A 21,065-nucleotide genomic window follows, 5' to 3' on the forward strand; every position below is an offset into this window, starting at 1 on the left:
TCATAAACTAAATCTTATATATCCTTAACCAACGTTTCTTTCATAAAATGTAATAAATCGTTTCACTGAAACTACTACCATTTTTAATTTATCTATCCATCAGGTTTATATCAGATATACTGTATAGAAGCATTGATACAGAAATGCATAGCTACATTATATACATATACATCCACATTTTACTTAATTTTAAATATAGTATTTGACATTAGAGCTTTCTTGGCAACAATTTTGCTTTATATTAATATCCAAAATTTTAATAAATAATAATTAATCTGACTAATAAGTAAATTCAGTAATTATTTTTGTATATGTATATTATATCTACAATATCAAAAGTATCTATATATCTAAAAAAGTGTCAGAATAAATTTGAAATTTAATCAAATAAATTATATTCATTATGTAATCATTTTAAATATAAAAATGACTATAGACAGGTGTCAGTATAAACAAATATGTGCCAAGGAAACTTATTACCATCAATATATATCAACATAGGACACGTACTTTTTATGAGACAAAATAATTATTGAGATCTGCTTGTAAATTGATATATATCTATATATATATATATATATATATATATATATATATATATATATATATATATATGCATATATACATACATATATATAAAATGCCTAAAATATTTTTAATAGGAATTAATTACTATAATTAAAATCAATGACATCCAAATAATGAACATTACAGAAAGAAATACCTTTTACTTTTTTACAATGTTAAGTTAAATGCTAAAAATTGAGTATGCTATTTCTATAGAACATTGTGTATATTAGTAGATGATAAGAAAGGACCAAGATTCTTTTATGCTATCTGTACGATTAAAGCAAAAAAGCTTTTCATATTTTAATAGTTTATTTACAAAATAAAAAAAAAAAAAAATAAAAAAAAATATAATAAAAAACCCAGGAAATACAGCAATTAAGAGAAATATATCATATCTGTTACTATAATTTTCATGAATAATCTATATGTTATACAAATGTCTGAATTACAATACATTATATCTTTTTCGTATTTCCATTTTATGGAACATTACGCAAATTTATTTTGTTTTAATCATCCTAAGGTTCATTGTTTATTTTATTATTGTGTTAACACAATATAAATATAACAATAAATTAATAGATCTCCATATTAAAAAAATTTATGATGTTGATATATTATGAAAACAATTGCAATAAAAATGCATTACACATTAGTTAGTAATTTTGTACTAACATTTGGAAGTAGTAAATATTTGGTTACAATTGTTCAATTAGATGGAGATATATATGTAGATGAAATTTTCTATCTCACAAGGTCAACAAATCCAGTTCTAAAAAATAGAATTTGTAAGTCTTGGACATAAGATAATACTCCCACTTCTATAAAATTATTATCTATATACTAGTATTTACATTAAATCACCTAAACGTTAGGCAAATTATTGTATATCTAATATCTCATATTTTTCTATAAAATTGGAGGCAAAGTAAAAATTACAGCCATATTTGCCCCACAGTTCCAGTTTCATATTCTAACATGGTATGAACAAATTGTACGACTTATATATATATATATATATATATATATATATATATATATATATATATATATAGATTATTTAATATATTTACATTATTATTATCATATAATTTAACATTCTTTTTTTTTCTTTTTTTATTTGTTAAGGGCTAAGATAATTTTTTTTCTTTTTTTCTTTTTTTTTTTTTTTTTTTTTTGATATAAGAAAATGCTGAATGTGTTTTGTTTTTGCACCTTTAAGTTAAAAAAGTGGAAATATCAGTATGTAAAATAGTTAAAATATATGTAGCTAAAATATGTGTGACTTTTCGTCATTGTATGTACAAGTGGCAAGTTTATGTTGTTTAATTTTTTTTTAATTCACTGTATAATTATATACATTTTCTTTTAAAAGGTATTCCATAATTTGCTATATTCTTTATCTTTTTTCTTTTTTTCTTTTTTTTCTATTTTTTTTTCTTTTTTTATTTTTTAATGTACAACAGCTTCATGTAGTAGACAAGAAAAAGAATCTGTCTCTTTCTTGTTTTTATCTACATATTTTTGTACCTATATTATCTAATATATCTTCTATCCAATTAAAAAGATTAAGATTTATTATTCTTACATTGAAAAAAAAAAAAAAAAAAAAAAAAAAAATAAGAATAAAAAAAAAATAAGAATAAAAAAAAAAGAAAAGAAACAAAAAAAAAAATTAGAACAGTCAAAATATACGAGACTTACTTTTATTAAATAGTATATTGTACTTTTATATTAAATATTTCTCTATTTTTCCAAATATAATTTGTAATGTTTTGAATAAAAGTCATAATCTTTGATAAAATTTCAAAGCATTATAGTTCCAAGAACTTGCCTTTTATACTATACAACTAGATTAATTGTTCAGTTTATTTATATACGTTCAATTTTCAATTTCATATAACAATGACAAATTTTCAAATTCAAAATAAATTTTGTTGGTGCAAATACATGTCATCAAACCTAATATAAAAATAACTAAATAAATTTTAATAAGTAGATATTTTAATAACTTTCAAGAGAAAAATAATTCCAAGACTTTAGATTAGAACAAAATAGTTGGTTATCGATGCTGTTGTACAAGATTTATCTTTTTATATCTGAATTATCAACTATTACTTTTTTTTTTCGCTATTATGGGCGAATTACAGTTGCTTGCCATGAAACGCTGTTCACATACTACGAACGACTATAGTCAATGTACAATATTTTGTCTATAGTAGATTATTTGTTTGTCCTCTTTACCTTTTATTTTTTTTTATTACTATTTTAATTTTTATTATCAAAAAAACTCTCCAAGGCATAAGAAGTAAATTCGAAACGCCAGAGACTGTTTCAGCGCGCGAATTTTACACTTATAGCACGGAGACCCTAATCATATTTTAGCGATCAATTCCGCTACCACGAAAGGGTTAATAAGATCCAGAAATGAAATATAATTATTTATCATCCTGATAATAGCTTTACGATTATTATATCGCATAAGCTTTATCTTATAAGATTTTCTTTTTCTCTCTCTCTATATATATATACATATATATATATATACATATACATATACATATATATATATTTATATTTATATATTTATATATATTTCATCCTAATCAATTATTCGTAACTATTTTGTCATGTATAATGCATAATTTTATTTAAACACTTTGTCACACATCAATTTGTATATCACTGTCTTCTGCTTCACTTTCAGTACTAACTATAGCATCTTCTCCTACTAATAAAGCTGCAGGCAAATTTTGTGGAACGTTATCAATATCAAGTCTTGGAGTGGAATAGACATTTAATACTTGAATTGTTGTAGGAGATGTTGAAAGACATTGTGACACGGATCCTAAGGGATCTGAGTTTAGTTCATCACAATCCAAGGGAGTAGACAGTTGTAATTGCAGGTTATGAAGTTCTGGTATATGTGGGCGGATCTGCAATATATATACATAGATGTATACATATATATACGCACCTGTGTATATAGGATATAATTAAACAATCATTGGTAGTATAAGATACAAATTACAACGTCATAGAGAAAACAATAATAATATTACAATACCTTTAAACCATCAGCTGTATGAGGATTTCTACAACCTCTACATCTACATTCAATACATGGTTTACTTTCAACATAACAAGGGCATCTTTGGCCACAACATGTTAATTTTCCAGGTATAGCTGTAGCATTACCACATCTGCATCCTTTTCTTTTGCTCCTAGTAGAACTTGATCGTGGCTTTTTAAAACTGCCCGAGGACTGCATATAACAGAGCAAGCCATGTTATTATTGATAAAAGAAAAAAAAAAGAGAAAAAGAAAAAAAAAAGAAAAAAAAAAAAGAAATAAAAATAAATAAAAAAGAGGTAAATAGTGCAGATTAATGCAGAGGTGTATGTACATGTCTTATTAATGTGCATGCTTAATTGGTTAAGATGACTGATTATGAAATTATGAGACATCTGCATTAATCTCATTATGGGACCAAGGAGAATATAATACAAAACCTTTCTGGGACAAATGTTAGTATGGACTAATGAATGATATATGCCAAGGTTAAAAATTAATATTCACAAAATTGTGTTAAATGTTATGCAAATTCAAGTAAATTATTGTACCTTACAAGTAGCATTAACGAGGATGCACATCATTTAGCATTTATATAAAAATTACAGTGCAATGTATATTTCCTGTAAGGCATAAGATTAACCGAATATCTATTGAAATTACTTTGCTGCCCTTTGAAGATTTTTTCTGAGAAGGGGTCCCATATTTAAGTTGGGAAGATGGAATGCATTTTACCCCTCCTACAGAGCCTTGTTGTGTTCCATCCATTTCCTGTTGTCCTACTTCTATTTCTTCTGTGGCCGCTGCTTTCCGTTTTATCGTTATTTTGTTACCAGACCCAGCGTACATCACCGAATATATCGAAGATCCATTTGAAACTGTACGAATAGTTGGCGACTCTAAAATCCAATACATTATATGAGAACTATATCTTTGTAAATAAATATATTGAAATAGAATAATAATTATTTTAATATCTGAACGAACCAGGTATGTTTTGCGAAATATTCTCAGAAGTTGACATAGTATTTCCTTGAGTTTGAGTAGAGGTAGTACTGGTATAAACACAAGGGAGAATACTGTACGCTGATTTAGATAAACCAGCGGTACTTTTGAATTCGTCTTTAAAACCGGTCCCTTCTTGTATGAGTTCCATGAGACTAGTAGCACCAATAGCCGATGGCCCATTGCTTGTTGTATTGGAAGACACGGAGAGTATTAAGCTCCGATAAATATTTGTGCTTGTTAAATATTCACACAGTTTTTTGTAACACTGTAACAATATCCGAAGTTGGACGTTTTCAACATATTTATCATAATCCTTGCACCAACTACACGATGGTTTGAGTTTTTTACGACCACCTCTACATCCACGACACACATGATGTTGACAGTTCGTTTCAGTCGGTGTATGCGGCTCGATCAACAAATTCGAACACACTGTACAACTCAAGCTCTGCCGCAAGTACGGAACTAGCCTATACAAGTCTGTCCATGAATTTGGATCTTCAGAATCCGCTTGTAAAACCAACCGACATGTCGATACGTAAAGACTCGTAGCGTTCATCTTCCTCCGTCCTAACTCCACGAGAAATTTATTTGATTACCGCGAAAAATTATCTAAACATAGCCGTAAAGCATAACCATTTTTACACACAAACAAAACACCGGCCATGTTTAATTTTAAGATGTATTTTTTTCTTAATTTCAACAGATGTCGTTGTATTCGCCTACTAGTACGCCAACTATCGTCGAGTAGTAATGATAATGTGCATGTACATCATTTCTAACAAAAATCGTGTTTGATATATGAAGATCCGCGATTTCGTTTAACGAATAGCAAGTAAAGCGAAATTATACCGCTTTTATTGTGAAACGAAAATTTTTGATTTTAAACGACGATAGATTCTAATAATTTATCATAGAAATATTGTAATTATTATAATTGCTCAAATGTTTCAAGATTGCACTAAATCCTTTCTTCGAGTATTAGATACAACATAGAAAACGAATTGGTTGTTAAGACGTATTTGAAACACGTTATATGAAAGGAAATTAATTATTTTCGATAACGTGTGTTCCATTTATTATTTAATTTAAATTAATTAATTAATATGTAATATTTGTGCGCTTCTTTGATTATTATATTCATGTCACTATTGTAGGTTACGTATTACACTTTACAGATGGCGGATAAAACTATAATGAAGGTATAAAATAATAATGTATATTTAAAGTTTTTCGATGTTATAGTTTGAATGTTTAATTTATTACATGTACGTCTTATTTTTTTCTCATTCTAGCAAATTACAGAGCAAAAGCTCAAAGCATTTTCCATTGGTACAATGGGAAAACGTCCGTTGAGTAAAAAAGAATTAGAAGAACAACGTAAGAAAGAACAAGAACAGGCTGCTGCTCAAGTAGGCATTAAAAATTATATACAGTATACTTTTTTAAGTACTTTGCCATTTATATATATATATATACATATATGTATATATATATATATATATATATATATATTATATATGTATTTTATATGTATTCTTAAATAGGCATTCGAAGAATTTGTAGCGACATTTCAAGAGACCCCTAGTAAAACGACAAGTAAAGTTTGGGTAAAAGCTGGAACGTATGATGCTGGCAAAAGACGTACGTTTCAATGGTTCTTAAATCGTTAATCCAAAGGAATAATCTTTAATTATAAATTATATAATATTTTTTTACAGAGGAAGATACAAGAGAGAAAGGAAAATTATATAAACCACAATCTAAAATATCTGAATTGGTTGAAAATCGATCATCAGCAGAGCAAGCGCAAGAATATGCAAGACTTCTTGGTTCAAATGAACGTAAACTGGATAGATTGGGCAAAAAGAAAAAAGAAGGAGAAAAAAAGAAGAGTAATCTTGAATTGTTCAAAGAAGAACTTAAAATGATACAAGAAGAACGTGAAGAAAGACACAAGTATAAGGGTGTAGTTAAAACTGTAATTTCTACTCAGTCTGAAGATCCAATGATGGCTGCATTAAAATGTGTTGAAGGTATATATAAATATTATGTGAATTATATTATAAGAGAACTCTTTACCAATCGAATTGTTCATATCGCATTATCTTTATTTATCTAAATTTTTTTGAGTCCATAATTTTTGAATTTTTTTATGAGTTCTCGGTATACTTAAAATTTTAATAGGTGGTATATCCCCATATCCAGATCCACGAAAAGCTAATCTACGTAACTTCATTGATGATCCTCGTCTCCTTGCCCTGATGTATGAGGGTAATCCCATACCTCTGCTCCTTTCTCTGCCTTAAATATTAAATTTTTATATTTTATAAATTAATAATAAATCAAAATATTTCAATTTTATAGATGGTTCGTTCGATAATGGTGATCCTAATACGACAAATTTATACTTAGGAAATCTAAATCCTAAGGTAAAACTGCACGTTTGGTCTATATTCAAAATATGATTAAAACATTCGTTTAATTAATAATTGTTTATGTTTATTCACAGATTACAGAGCAACAACTTATGGAAATTTTTGGCAAATATGGACCATTAGCTAGTATTAAAATCATGTGGCCACGTAGTGATGAAGAAAAAGCAAGACAAAGAAATTGTGGATTTGTAGCATTTATGAGTCGTAAAGATGGAGAACGGGCATTAAAAAATTTAAATGGTAAGTGATAATCTCCTTAAAATTCTAAATTTTATAAATATTTGTTAAAACAAAATATAATGGATAAATGAATTATATTGAATATATTTATTTTTTGTAATAATAATAATAATAATACAAATAATAATGAACAAATGATTTGTGTGATAATAAAATAGGTCGTGATATAATGCAATATGAGATGAAATTAGGCTGGGGAAAAAGTGTACCAATACCACCATACCCTATCTACATTCCACCTGCTTTAATGGAGATTACACAGCCACCGCCTCCATCTGGTCTTCCATTTAATGCACAACCACATCGCCGTGACAGACACAAGGTACATGAATTAAACCAATTGAAAGGTGCAGTTAATAAAATAATCAATCTCGTTTTAACGAATTTCGTTTTATTATTATATTACAATTACCCTTTTTATCTATCATACATATTGTTTAAAAATTTAGTTAAGAAGTATTTTCACTTCAAAGATATACATTTTTTACTTGTGTGCTTTATATATATTATCATAAAAAAAGCAAGATTTTTTAAAATCATCTTAGAATTTAGTATTAAATAATAATAATAATAATAATAATAATAATAATAATAATAATAATAATAATAAAAATGATAATAATAATAACAATAGTAATAATTTTATAGACTATTTTCCTTTTATGTAGGTACTCCATAATTGTTTTGATTATTGAACACGTTTTCACTTGTTAAACTTAAATTTTATAGTATTTCAGACATTTTTGTCAAGTAATATTTAATAATATATTTTAATTAGATTAATTTTCCAATATTTAATTTTTATCATAATTCCATCTATTTATATACTTATTACAAGCGGTAAGGTAAATGTATTGCTCAGTGGAAGCAATAAGTTATTTATTTATGTTATATATATATATATATATATATATTCACTTATTTAGTGAAATAAGATTATTACAAAGAAATGTTTATGACATTTTTTTCCACCAATATTTATTAGAAACATATAACCATTTTTGAAACATAATCTCAGATACCACGTATCCGCAACCTCCAGAGTGCAGATCCCCAGGAAAAGGAAAACTTCGAAAAGGTAATAGTATTTTAATGTTATTCTATATATTTTGTTAGAATGTCTTTTGTTATTCCAGTGTAGAAAATATTATAATGTAATTATATGGAAAAAAAATATTATGCCAAAGTAGGCTTCTGTAATGTTTATTACAAAAACCTGCTTCTCAAAATAAATTGCTTTCAATAACAATAGATATTATTTTGGTATACATGTCATATAAAGTTTATTTATATAAAAAAAGAAACATGCCTTCAGTAAACTACACAGTGATATACTTATCTCTTTTTTTTTTTTCTTTTTTTTATATATATATATATTATATTAATATTAATAATTATAATATTTCATTTCTGTATATTTATAACTTTTTAATGTAATTGAATATGAAAGCATGACATCTTTGGATAATGAAGTTATAAGAGCATTTTAGATAAATGTAACTGGTAAGTGTTGCATATGAGAATAACAATCCCAGATACATTTTGGCAAGTTAAATATAGAAAAAAAAATATTCTAAAATTAATGATAGGCATATAAATGTTCCTATCATGATATCAAGATATCTCTAATCTACGTTTACAAATTGTGTTGTGTTAATTTGTTGGCGACCATTCTTGGGGTGCACATTGTGGAATGTGGATTGGAACACTCTATCGACTGTTACTATTACACTGTGATCTGGACTGTCACAGGTTCTGCAGAATGCAGTTGTCAAAGTGGTTATTCCAACCGAAAGGTATTTGTTGTTTTTAGTTGATTCTGAATTTTCTGTAAGTATACATGCAGGAAATTTAACACAACCTCAAGAAGATAGACCCTGTTATTTCCGATTTATGAAAACACGTATTTAATAAAACTCTGCGTTATAGGAACTTAGTCATGTTAATACATAGAATGGTGGAATTTGTAATTCGGGAAGGTCCAATGTTTGAAGCAATGATAATGAATCGAGAATTAAACAATCCCATGTTTAGGTTTGTTTTGCATTGATTATAGAATTTCGCATAAAAATTTAATGTTTGTATTTATAAAAAGAAATGTTTTCATCAAAGGTTTTTATTTGAAAATTATTCACCTGCACATACATATTATCGTTGGAAATTATATTCTATTCTGCAAGGAGATGGTCAGAAAGAATGGCGTACAGAAGATTTTAGAATGTTCAAAGGTGGAAGTGTATGGAGACCTCCACCTATTAATCCATGGACGCAAGGTATGCCCGACGAATTAATTGAAATGGAAGAAAGACAGGAACCAAGAAGAGGTAGCTTATCTAACAGGTAATTTACAATGATTTCTTTCAACTACTTTTACATATAAATGTAATAAAAATATATAATAAAATTATATTTTTTTTTTTTTTCATATAGTCAAAGAGATAGACTAGAGGATTTATTAAGGAATATATCACCAGAACGAATAAAAGTTGCAGAAGCAATGGTTTTTTGCATAGAACATGCAGAAGCGGCTGAAGAAATATGTGATTGTATTTCAGAGTCATTATCAATACTTCAAACACCTGTTAATAAAAAGATAGCAAGATTATATCTTATATCTGATGTTTTACACAATTGTGGTGTAAAAGTTACTAATGCTACAATTTATAGAAAAGCGTAAATATATATATTTCATAGTAACACGTAATAAATATAATATATATATATATATATATATATATGTAATATATATATATGTAATATATATGTAATATATATATTCATGTAATAATTATATGTATATTACAGTTTCGAAACACGTCTTCTTGATATTTTCAATGAAGTACATCAGGCTTATAAACAATTTGACAGTCGATTAAAGGCAGAAGGATTTAAAGCACGTGTGATGAGAATGTTCAGAGCATGGGAAGATTGGGCAGTTTATCCAAGAGACTTTCTTGTTAAACTACAAAATACATTTTTGGGTCTTGTTATGGTAAATATTAAATATTTTATTAAAATTAAATATCACATTATGATATATATATATATATATATATATATATATATATATATATAATAAACAAAATTTTTTTTTCTTTTTTACTTTAGTTAGATGAGCCTGAACCAGAAAATGAAGAAGATATAGATGGAGCACCTTTATCTGATGTTGATGGTGAAGGTGGAGAAGATTTAGATGGTGTACCTTTGGATGGTGCAGCTTTACTTAAAGGAGCAATGAAACATGGACTTACACCGCAAACAACATCCAATTATGATGACATTGATGGAGTACCCAGTAAATATTTATTATTTATATTTAATATATAATGAATATTTTTTATTAAATTTATTTTATATAGTGGATGAAGATATTGATGGCGTTCCTATGGATGATGAAGATAATATGAATGTACGAAATAAAGAAGACGAAAAGAAACCAGCAATGCCAGCTGGTTTTGTACCTTCAAGATGGGAAACTGTGGACCCAGACCAGGTTTTCAAACATTTTTTTTATCCCTATATATACATATATATTAATGGCTTCTTTTATTAAATAGACTAAAAAAAAAATAATAATAATAATTGAAAACAAATTTTAGTAGAAATACTATCATAAATATCTTCTGATTTAATAGGTTGAAGCACAAGCTATGACTACTAGTAAGTGGGAAGAATTAGGTCAGAATGACGATTCAAATTCTCAAGATGCTAGTATGGATTCCAGGTAATATATATACCCTAAGGTAACAGCATGGTCCAAGTATCGCGAACGTTTCAAAAGATTAAACTGAAAATATGTTGAGAATTTAAAGTTTTATATTCATCAAACACTGTATGTCTATAGTAGTAGAGATTACAATGAAGAAAGGCGTAATAGGTTACGTGAAATAGAAGTTAAAACTATGCAATATCAAGATGAACTTGAAAGTGGTAGGAGAACATTAAAATCTGGTATGACAATTCAAGGACAAGTTGAACATTATAGGAAGAAATTAATAAGGAAGGTAAAATTTTTTTATTTATTTATTTTTTTTTTATTTTTACATAATAATATCCCATCAAAGAAAAATTATTATTTGTTATATATTATAGAGCGAAAGGGAAATGAAGGACCTGAAAACTGACGACCGAGAAGATGATAGAAGGAGAGAGAAGAAACGTAGTACAACCCCGGAATCTCCAAGTCATTACAGGGATCGAAGGCGATCAACGAGTCCTTCATCTAAGAGTAATAGATATAGGTACGTATATTCACCTATATTCTTAAAAAAAAAAAGAGAAAAACAACACAATATTACATTTTATTCATCGAATGATTAAATAAAAAGACAATTACATTAAGAAAATATCTATATATATATTATTTTATTGTATTTACATTATCCATTAATCTTTACATCTGTTTTCATATTCACTATTCATTTACTAGATTTTTAAGTATTATGATTGTGTATATATATATACATATACATATATATATATTGTATGCGTGTTCTTTTAATTATTTATAATATTGTGGGACTTCAAAACGACTGCATTTATCGCGTTAATGATATAAAAAAAATAATATACTAGAAAAATATTGAAGTAATAAACAACAATAATTATAAATCTTGTAACAGCACATATTTTAAGATATACATACTGATACTTTACAAGCATTAATTAAATTAACATTCACAAAAAAGGAAAAAATAAAAATAAAGAAAACAAAAAAATATATATGATGAGGTAATAGTAATTAATAAGGATGTCTTCCTATGATCTTAATATGATCTATTATTATTATATTGTTTTAGATCCCGCAGTAGATCACCGCGTAATAAACGTAGATCGCGATCACCATATAAAAAGCGTGTACCAGTGACTCCATCGCCTCCTCGTATTCGACGTACACCATCACCTTCTCTTTCTTCATCTAGAACATCAAGAAGATCGCCAGGCAGTGAACGTAATGATCGAAAAAGACGTGGTAGATCTCCATCTTTGTCACCTCCACCGCCACCTCGTACTTCCTCTAAACATAGAGCTAATAGTCCACCTTCGCCTTCTCCGCGTAAGCACAGACATAAGCATAAGTATTAAGTTACTTTACGCTTAATCCGTTAATTTTTGCCTGTAAAAGAATCATGAGTTTGAGTATATATTATATGCAATTTTACATTACCATAGTCTTATAACAAGAATGCTCCAATATTTTACTAAAAAATATTACAACAGATATTTTAATACTATGCTGTTAAGTAAAAAAATTCTAATCGTAAGGTTTCAACTTTAGTATTTTATATATATATATATATATATATATATATATATATATATATCTCCATTATGATGTTAAGGTCTTTGTGAAGGTAAATATTTATGTTTAAAATGTGTGATATTCTTCTACGAAAATTTTCTTTTAGATTCTAAAAACTATCAGTTTCTCCGATGTACAGATCATGACGCTTTAAGGTAATTAAAAGTAATTGCTCTTTTTATTTCTTAATAAAGAAAAAAAAAAAATATCTTTATCATTATTAAAAAAAAAGGCAAGAAATTGTTATACCTCAAATATATGGTTATAAGATGTATTTACTTATATGTACATAATTCTAGTTAAAATAAAATAATTCAGCTTTCATTGATTAAATATATATAAAACAATTTTAAGAAGTATTATTGGGAGGACCATTAATTATATATATCATATCAACTAACAATTATAAAATTAACATAAAACTTCTATATTATAATATGTAAAAGAATCTACTATATATCAATTATCACGTTATACAATATTTATTTCAATTTATATATTCGTAGATTAAATACATATATAAATGTAAAAAGCTTGATATATACATATAGGGTAATCTCTAATTAAATATTACTCTAATAATTATTCTATTTAAATTGATTTTTTATATATATATATATACATGTATATATATATATAAAATCAATTTTTTATAATCTTACCTAATAATGTCACAATTAAAATTTCTTCTTAAGATCTTCATGAAAATACACATTTTACTTTCATCATATCCCTACTGCTTTCATCTTGCTGTTTTTGATTATTGTATTATCAATTCTTTTCTGGTAAGTTATTCTTCTCTCATCTTCTAATATTAGGAAGGAAATTGGAATGGGTGATTAGGACAGATCACTATGAAAGATTTTTATAATATTGTCATGTAAATACAAGAAATCATATAATCACGATAGATTTTCACATATATTTTTGAATAATAATATATTAATTGGTATGTCTATAGCTTCTTTCTTTTTTTTCTCTCTTTTTTTTTTTTCTTTATGATATTACTGCTTCAAGTAACACGTTTAGAAGATGAAAAAATGTCAACAATTATTGACTAATACTAAACCCGAAGCTATTGCTTTTAATTGCAAATCAATTAATATGAGTTTACACAGAAATATTTACAGAACAATTATATAAAAAAAAAAAAAAAAAAAAAAAAAAAAAAAAAAAAAAAAAAAAACATCCAAGTTGTATATTGTGTTGACAAAATTAAAACATATGAAATGATCGATGGAAATAGTGGATAATGTTAAGGATTATGAGGGTGAAATTTAGTCATCAATTTCCTAAACATAAAAATAAAATAATTATTAATTTTTATAAATAAATAAATAAATAAATATATATATATATATATATATAAAATTATTAATTTTAATTTCAATCTTTTAATGTTATTATTAAACATTACAAACCAGAGGTATTTCTTTTTCTTCGTATATCACCAAATCGTCCATGGTTGACATATTTCGAAAATCGTTTATTGCTTTACCACCCTTTGTTGTAGAAACTCCTTGTTTAGGGCTAATCACAGATTTATCTGTAGCCGAAGGTACAGGTTTAGACGATCCTGTTGTCTCTTTAGGTGCTTTTATACCTGCCAATAAAAAAAGAAAAGAAAAAAAAACAAAACATTTTTATCAATTTGTTAATCGCATTTTAAATATGTATATATATATGTATATATATATTATTTTTTGACACTATTATAATTACGCCACTTAATGACATTAATTATATAAGAATTATAAGATATACATATATATACATATGAAAGTATACATCGAATTGCTAATGTATGACTAAAGAATTATTTAATTTACGTCCTTGAAAATATGTATTCTGCCATATTCTGTCTCTTGATTTATGAAGATATTCTTTAATTATTGATAATATAATGATACACATTAAGCGTTCGATGAATATTAATAAAAAGCTCAAAATGACTTATCGTGATCCTCCATGCTCATGTAAATTACAAAAAGTAGAAGTTGGTCATTAGATAGCCAAGCAGATTTTATCGAAGAATTATTATTCTTTTTTTCTTTTTTTTTTTTTAATTCGTTACGATAAATTTTGTTTATTTAATCGAACGATCAAAATGAAAATAAACAGAGGACACAATAATTATCGACATTATATATATATATCGATATATATATATATATATATAACGACGATAATTGAAAATTGTATATTATGCGTAAACACTGTCAGAATTGAGCGACATACAATTTAATGATGTGGTATTTACGTTTCCATCCTGCTACATCCTCGTCTTCTATTTCTTCTTCTTCTTCTTCTTCATCATCTTCAACTTCTTCTTCCTCTTCTTCATACTCTAATTCATCCTCGATCTCGCTATCTTGCGGAGTTGCCAATTTACCATATCTTGCCTCTAATCTAGCAACTAATTCCGAATCATCAACGTCTTCTATTTCTTCTTCAATATCCTCTTCATCTTCCACCTCATCTTCTTCTCTTTCGTCTTCATCTTCTTCTGTACCGGAAATACGTTCTCCATCTGATGTCTCCAATTCATCTTCCACATCTTCCGTTTCTTCTTCGGATGATATCACTTTCGATGGCTTCTCATTAATTTTCTCAACTCCTAAACTCCGAAAATATTAAAAGTGAATAATTTAGAATATTTTTTTTATATTTGTTTATTATATCATAACCTAATTAATTTTATTATTATTATTATTATTATTATTATATATATATATATATATTACCTTGCGTCTTAAGCTTGGACCATGTTTCTTCTGACGGGCTCAAAGTTTTTTCTACAGTAACATTTTCGGGTTTATTATCTTCAGTTTCTAATTTTTCATATTTCGTTCGTAAAGTTTCATAAGCCTGTTTTTTCTTCGTGGTTAGCATTCGATTTTGTTCTTCAATTTGCAATGTTTCTGCTTCCTTCACAGATGCTGGAACTATTATTGTATTCCGCCTATTTAGATTAATCACTTCGTCGTTATGCGAAAGTTGATTTAACTCGGCGTCAGCTGAAAATATATTTAATTTTATATTAAATAATTTTTATTTAATTTTATACATGTGTGTATATATACATACTTTTCCTTTTTGTTTGTTTGTTTTTTTTTTTTTCTTTTTTTTTTTTAGTTTTATAAATCTTTCTTATAAGGAAAATATTCTTTATCATAATATTTTTTTCAAATACATATAATTTTTAAAGCATATATAAAAATCTTAATATAACAAGACATTTACATTTACTTACCTATGTAGTATAATATTTTTCTAATCTGTAATTTATAAATGAAGTATTATCTTGTCCTACACATTATTAAAATCAAATAGTTAGTCTAATTACAATCATAGATATTACATGCTTAGAAATAAAGGTTTGAAATATTAATACTAATAATAATAATAATAAGAATAATGATAATAATAATAATAATAATAAAAAGAAAACAAACTAAAAATTAATACGCCTGCGATTATCGTACGACGAAAACGAGAAAATGTGAATTACTAGAATTTTACATGTAATATACGGATTAGTAAAAACATTCACATGTTAACATATTTCATAATAAATTATTGACACCTTCATACATACATACATACATACATATATATACATACATACATACATGACGATCAAAACGATGATCTTGTATGATATAATAGAATGTTAGGCATAACATTAGACATAGATTTTTCATTCGTATTTCATTTCGTATTAAAAGATCAATACTACGAAGTAAAAATATTAATCATTTATATTTTTTATACTATGGTTAACATTCTATTATTATATTTATAACGATAACAAGATGACGGAAAATATAACTAAATTTACCGTTGTTCCATCGCCTAACGAGAACAAAATGTGCAGCAATGATAAGTGCAACACCAACTCCAAACTTCACTGCCACTGTAACCATTACATTGTATTTCTGACTTTTTCGTTTTTCGTCAAGCACATGCTTTGATGGACGTAAACGAAGACGACATTTTAGATCTTCTGTTTTTTTCTTTCTTTCTTTTTTATAAATTGAATTTTATACCATTGAATACTTTTTTTACAATTTTAAAATAAGAGCATGGAGGATTCCTGATATTATGGCCTTTACTATTTAAATAATATATTCTTCAAACAATTTGATAGCCAAACTGGAAGAAACTTACCACTCGTTGATTCTTCTTCTATTTCTTCCACTTCTGGCTCAATGTCTATATCATTCACATCTTCTTCAGGTTCTCCATCCTCTACCTAGTAGCGTTAAGATATTCGATACTGAGGATTTGAATTTTTCTAATAATGTGAAATATAACAACGAGAACATTTTAAATATTTCGTTAGAATCGCGCGTCCAAATGTCCCTCATCTTTTCATATTTCAAATTTTTTCTTTATATTGTTATACGTATGTGCGTCAGTATTTGTATTTTTGTGTGTCCGTGTATAAGATGAGAAAAGGAAAAAAAAATATATATATATATACCAACATATCTTTTTCATAACGACAGACAAGACATATAGATGCATGCAAAGTAAACTACAACAATCAAAAGAAGAAGAAAAAAAAAGGAATGCATTGCATGTATATATATATATATATATATATATATATATATATATATATATATATAAATACATATATATATCTATATATAAATATATATGTATGTATATACCTCTTCCAAAGGCTCAGCACTGTAATCATCCACCATTTCTAGGACACCTGGTATCGTAACAAATTCTTCGGATGCCTGATCCTCTTGTTCCTCGGAAGCTTCTTCAGGAGCTTCTTTGGTAACGTAATAATCATTCTTTTTCAAAATATTTCTCTCAACCTCATCATCATCGTCTTCACCACTTTTATTGTCCATTTCTTCTAACACATCGGTGTCGTCTAAGCTCTGCCGATTTAAATCGTCGTCATCTTCCATATTAGATTCTCCAGGATCGATACCCTCATCTTCAATATATTTACACGACTTATTATCTTCTTTTAATTAAATTTCAATATAATGAATTTTATATGAGAATATTACCTTCTTCGTCTGAAATTGTAATTCCTTTAACACCACTATCATCATCATCATCATCATCATCATTATCATCATCTTCTTTTTCTCCTCCTTCTTCTTTTTCCTCTTCATCTTCTTTACGGTCATGTTCATCTACTTCTTCATATTCTTCTTCACTACCTAGACCTTCATCTTTATCTTCGTTCTCATCTTCCTTAACATTCTCTTCTTCATCATCATCTTCTTCTTCTTCTTCCGTTTTATCTTTAGCTGATTTTATCGTTACATCAGCCGTTTCTTCTTCCTCTGTTTCTTCTTCTCCTTCTTCTGTTTCTTCTTCTTCTTCTTCCTCCGTTTCTTCTCCTTCCTCTTCTCCTTCCTCTTCCTCTTCCTCTTCTTCGCCTTCCTTCTCTTCTTCTTCTTCTTCTTCTTCTTCCTCACTAGCTTTTACATCTTTTTCATCATAAGATTCATCTCCATGACTTGGAAGAGTATCATCTACCCATCCATCAAATATATTAGCCCATCGTGATTCTCCTATTGGCGTATCCACTAAAATGTAATTAAATTTTATTAGACATATCAATCAATCATGGTTGTTCTGTTTTTTTTTTATGATTAACATAAAAATTATTTAAGTACGTAATATTTTATCATTTCGTTGAATAATTACTTACCATCTGTAGTTCCTCTATGCTCGAAAATAATTATCCCAGTTAAAGCGACGAGTACGGCCAGTAATATGAAAAATATAATACGTGCGCACCAATGGCCACCCGTACTAGTTTCCTTGTAAATATGTAAAGTAACGTTGTCTGTCACACTCTCCGATGGACTTATCAACGTTGGTGGAGGTGTACCAGACTCTTCCTCTTCTATACAAATAAATAATAAAATAATTAATAACATTAATCTATATTATATATTTCATAGTATATATATATAGATATATATATATATTTTTTTATTAATATATTTAATATATAATTTATACAAACATATATAATTTTTCTTTTTCTTCTTTTTAAATATGATTTACTGTTATATTTGTATCGAGTTGACCGAATATCAACAGCGTAAAATATATTTTTTTATATAAATTTTTATATAAAAAAAACAAAAAAAAAAAAAGAAAAAATTAAAAGGGACAGAAAAAAAAACCTAAAAATGATAAATAATTTGACGAGAAATGCTTTTGGATTGGATAATACAGGTTAATCTATTTTTGAAAGCCAAAAGCCAGGCTGGCAGGGTATCTAAAACCAACATTTTCTAACTTAGGTGACATTGCCAAACCTGCCTGGATTTATGTAAATTTCATATAAATACAGAGTTCGCATTAAACTTCACAATATTACAGCAGAAATAAAAGATATGAAATTCGTACCTAATACGAAGAAGTAATATACCGTAAAAAGATAAATTCGTTCATTCGTTTCCCATGAATATGAACAATATTAAAAATAATTCAATTTATTAAATTTATAATACAATATAATCACGTAATTTTATTAATTTAGTCCTGCAAATATATTTATATATATATATATATATATATATATATATATATATATATATATATATTTATGTTATATAACTTTTATGCGCTCATCTAAAAATATGTATGTATGTATGTATGTATATATATATATATACATGAATACAATAGATACATTTTTTTAATTGTCTAATCTGTAAATGTGATGAAATAATCAAGAAATGAAATACACTTTTCTTTGAACGCCATTTAACCATAAAAAACAAAAAAAAAAAAATAAATAAATTATTTCGTTACATACACAAACGCACAAATATATTCAAATCATATAGATATTATAATAATCAATATGTATTGTATAATTATTCATATTTTGATAATAAATTCGTAAGGATCACGAACGATGTAATATTTCGTCAAATTTGATCTGTTGATAATATAAAATTGAACGTCGGGATATATTAGAAATTTAGATTAAAAAATTTCTTTGAAAGTTAAAAGGAAGCATTTAGAAAGAAAGAAAGAAAAAAAAGAAAGGAATAAAAGAAAAATATATTTTTCAAAAAAAGAAAAAAAAAACAAAGATATTTACACACACGATTATAATCCTTCTTTTAAACGTTTATAAATCATGTGCAAATGTTAAACAGAAAATTTGGATGCGGTATTATCGGCCATATTATTTTATCGATCATGATCGAATGCGTAAAAGAAAAAAATATGAAAAGAAAAAAAAAAAAGAAGGAATTTTTTCGATAAAACAAAAAATAAAAAAAAGAATCTTTCCGATCGATTGTACTCTTTGGGGGAGGAAAAATGAAAAAAGAAAACAAAGGCGCGCGTTAAACAGCAAACGCGCATTTTCCAAGACAAAAATAAAAAAAGCTAAGCGCGTTGTGCTAAAAATAATCTATCATCATAAGTACCCAAAGTTACGAAAGTCTAACAAAATCTAATTCGAATATAATATTTTACCTTTTTTGCGTCTCCTATCCTTTCGTTTTCTTGGTTGTACATCACCCGACATTCTTCTATTCGAAGCTCTTTCACGTTCCGTTATAATAAATGTACGAAATTTAAAATTTTTTGAATGTCGAACACTCGCGGCACCACTTCACTTATATTCGATTAAGGAGAACATATTCACCAGTAGTACCAGTTCTGCCAAAATAAGAAATCCACTAACGAATTGAATTGAAATCACTATTTCGAACATCACGTCAATATAGATTTTGGAGCGAATTTTTGAACAATTGAATTTTCGCGCGGTTTTCTTTTTTCGATATATATATATATATATATACATATCGGTATCAATATGCATTAGTAATTAATTATAATTTATTTTTATTATCAATATATAATTGTTATAATTTATTTATATCAATCGAAAGAATTATTTCGTTTGTTACATTACAGCTCTGATAATTACTCGTTATTAATTTTATTTTTACTATATAACGTGTCATGATTTATTTGAATTAATCAATAATAAAAGAAAATTATTTTCTACGTAAAGGAAATATGTATGAGGTAAAAAAGAAAGAAAAAGAAAAAAAGTAATGAAAATAATAATTTCACAGAGGACATATTTTTTATTGCAGTAAACATCATATGTACAATATTAAAATACACAGAAGGTGTATATTACATAGCACACCCCACAATCCTCGATTTAAATAAATAATTTGTGAAATATAATCCTCTGTAGATTTAAGAAATGTATTTTTTCGGTCCTCGAGAAATGTAAGGCACAGTCTATGCTAAGAACTTCTGCAAGATAACAATAGTTACTTGGTGAACACAACGAAAGAGTATACAAAAGTGTTATTAAATTACTAATACAATAAAATTAATATAAATAATACCGCTGATAAGTAGAATTACCATGTTTATCTGCATCGAAAACTCGAAAATATATA

The 21,065-nt window shown here is 26.6% G+C and overlaps 3 protein-coding genes across 9 annotated transcripts; 1 reads left to right on the forward strand and 2 right to left on the reverse strand.

Annotated features, from left to right (window-relative positions):
• Positions 1-2,413: 2,413 nt before the first annotated feature.
• msl-2 (male-specific lethal 2) lies at positions 2,414-5,318 on the reverse strand. Of its 3 annotated transcripts, none has more exons than XM_035868713.2 (4): positions 4,630-5,318; positions 4,378-4,541; positions 3,638-3,835; positions 2,414-3,506 (listed from the first exon to the last, which is right to left on the reverse strand). In XM_035868713.2, the coding sequence occupies exons 1-4, from the start codon at positions 5,207-5,209 to the stop codon at positions 3,234-3,236; spliced, it is 1,215 nt and encodes a 404-aa protein (XP_035724606.1). In that variant the 5' UTR covers positions 5,210-5,318; the 3' UTR covers positions 2,414-3,233. The 3 variants fall into 3 exon arrangements, with proteins under 3 accessions (XP_035724606.1, XP_035724605.1, XP_035724607.1); XM_035868712.2 differs by having other exon boundaries at positions 4,306-4,541; XM_035868714.2 differs by having other exon boundaries at positions 3,285-3,547; positions 4,306-4,541.
• A 79-nt stretch (positions 5,319-5,397) lies between these two features.
• LOC118442728 (U2 snRNP-associated SURP motif-containing protein) lies at positions 5,398-12,612 on the forward strand. Of its 4 annotated transcripts, none has more exons than XM_035868701.2 (20): positions 5,398-5,715; positions 5,808-5,852; positions 5,946-6,062; positions 6,198-6,294; positions 6,372-6,686; positions 7,018-7,082; positions 7,163-7,328; positions 7,487-7,650; positions 8,347-8,406; positions 9,081-9,124; positions 9,258-9,362; positions 9,441-9,668; positions 9,759-10,001; positions 10,134-10,320; positions 10,437-10,623; positions 10,688-10,821; positions 10,964-11,052; positions 11,173-11,332; positions 11,421-11,569; positions 12,128-12,612. In XM_035868701.2, the coding sequence occupies exons 2-20, from the start codon at positions 5,829-5,831 to the stop codon at positions 12,411-12,413; spliced, it is 2,820 nt and encodes a 939-aa protein (XP_035724594.1). In that variant the 5' UTR covers positions 5,398-5,715; positions 5,808-5,828; the 3' UTR covers positions 12,414-12,612. The 4 variants fall into 4 exon arrangements, with proteins under 4 accessions (XP_035724594.1, XP_035724598.1, XP_035724595.1 ...); XM_035868705.2 differs by having other exon boundaries at positions 11,176-11,332; XM_035868702.2 differs by having other exon boundaries at positions 5,829-5,852.
• A 679-nt stretch (positions 12,613-13,291) lies between these two features.
• Positions 13,292-20,306, reverse strand: LOC118442730 (uncharacterized). Of its 2 annotated transcripts, XM_035868706.2 has the most exons (10): positions 20,119-20,306; positions 18,323-18,520; positions 17,670-18,197; positions 17,310-17,593; positions 16,801-16,885; positions 16,472-16,546; positions 15,375-15,647; positions 14,891-15,247; positions 14,052-14,233; positions 13,292-13,922 (listed from the first exon to the last, which is right to left on the reverse strand). In XM_035868706.2, the coding sequence occupies exons 1-10, from the start codon at positions 20,168-20,170 to the stop codon at positions 13,908-13,910; spliced, it is 2,049 nt and encodes a 682-aa protein (XP_035724599.2). In that variant the 5' UTR covers positions 20,171-20,306; the 3' UTR covers positions 13,292-13,907. The 2 variants fall into 2 exon arrangements, with proteins under 2 accessions (XP_035724599.2, XP_085519568.1); XM_085663442.1 differs by lacking the exon at positions 16,472-16,546 and having other exon boundaries at positions 13,293-13,922.
• Positions 20,307-21,065: the final 759 nt, after the last annotated feature.

Source organism: Vespa mandarinia, chromosome 22 (assembly GCF_050613455.1).
Source record: "Vespa mandarinia isolate Hongniang chromosome 22, ASM5061345v1, whole genome shotgun sequence".
Classification (NCBI taxonomy): Eukaryota; Metazoa; Arthropoda; class Insecta; order Hymenoptera; family Vespidae; genus Vespa; species Vespa mandarinia.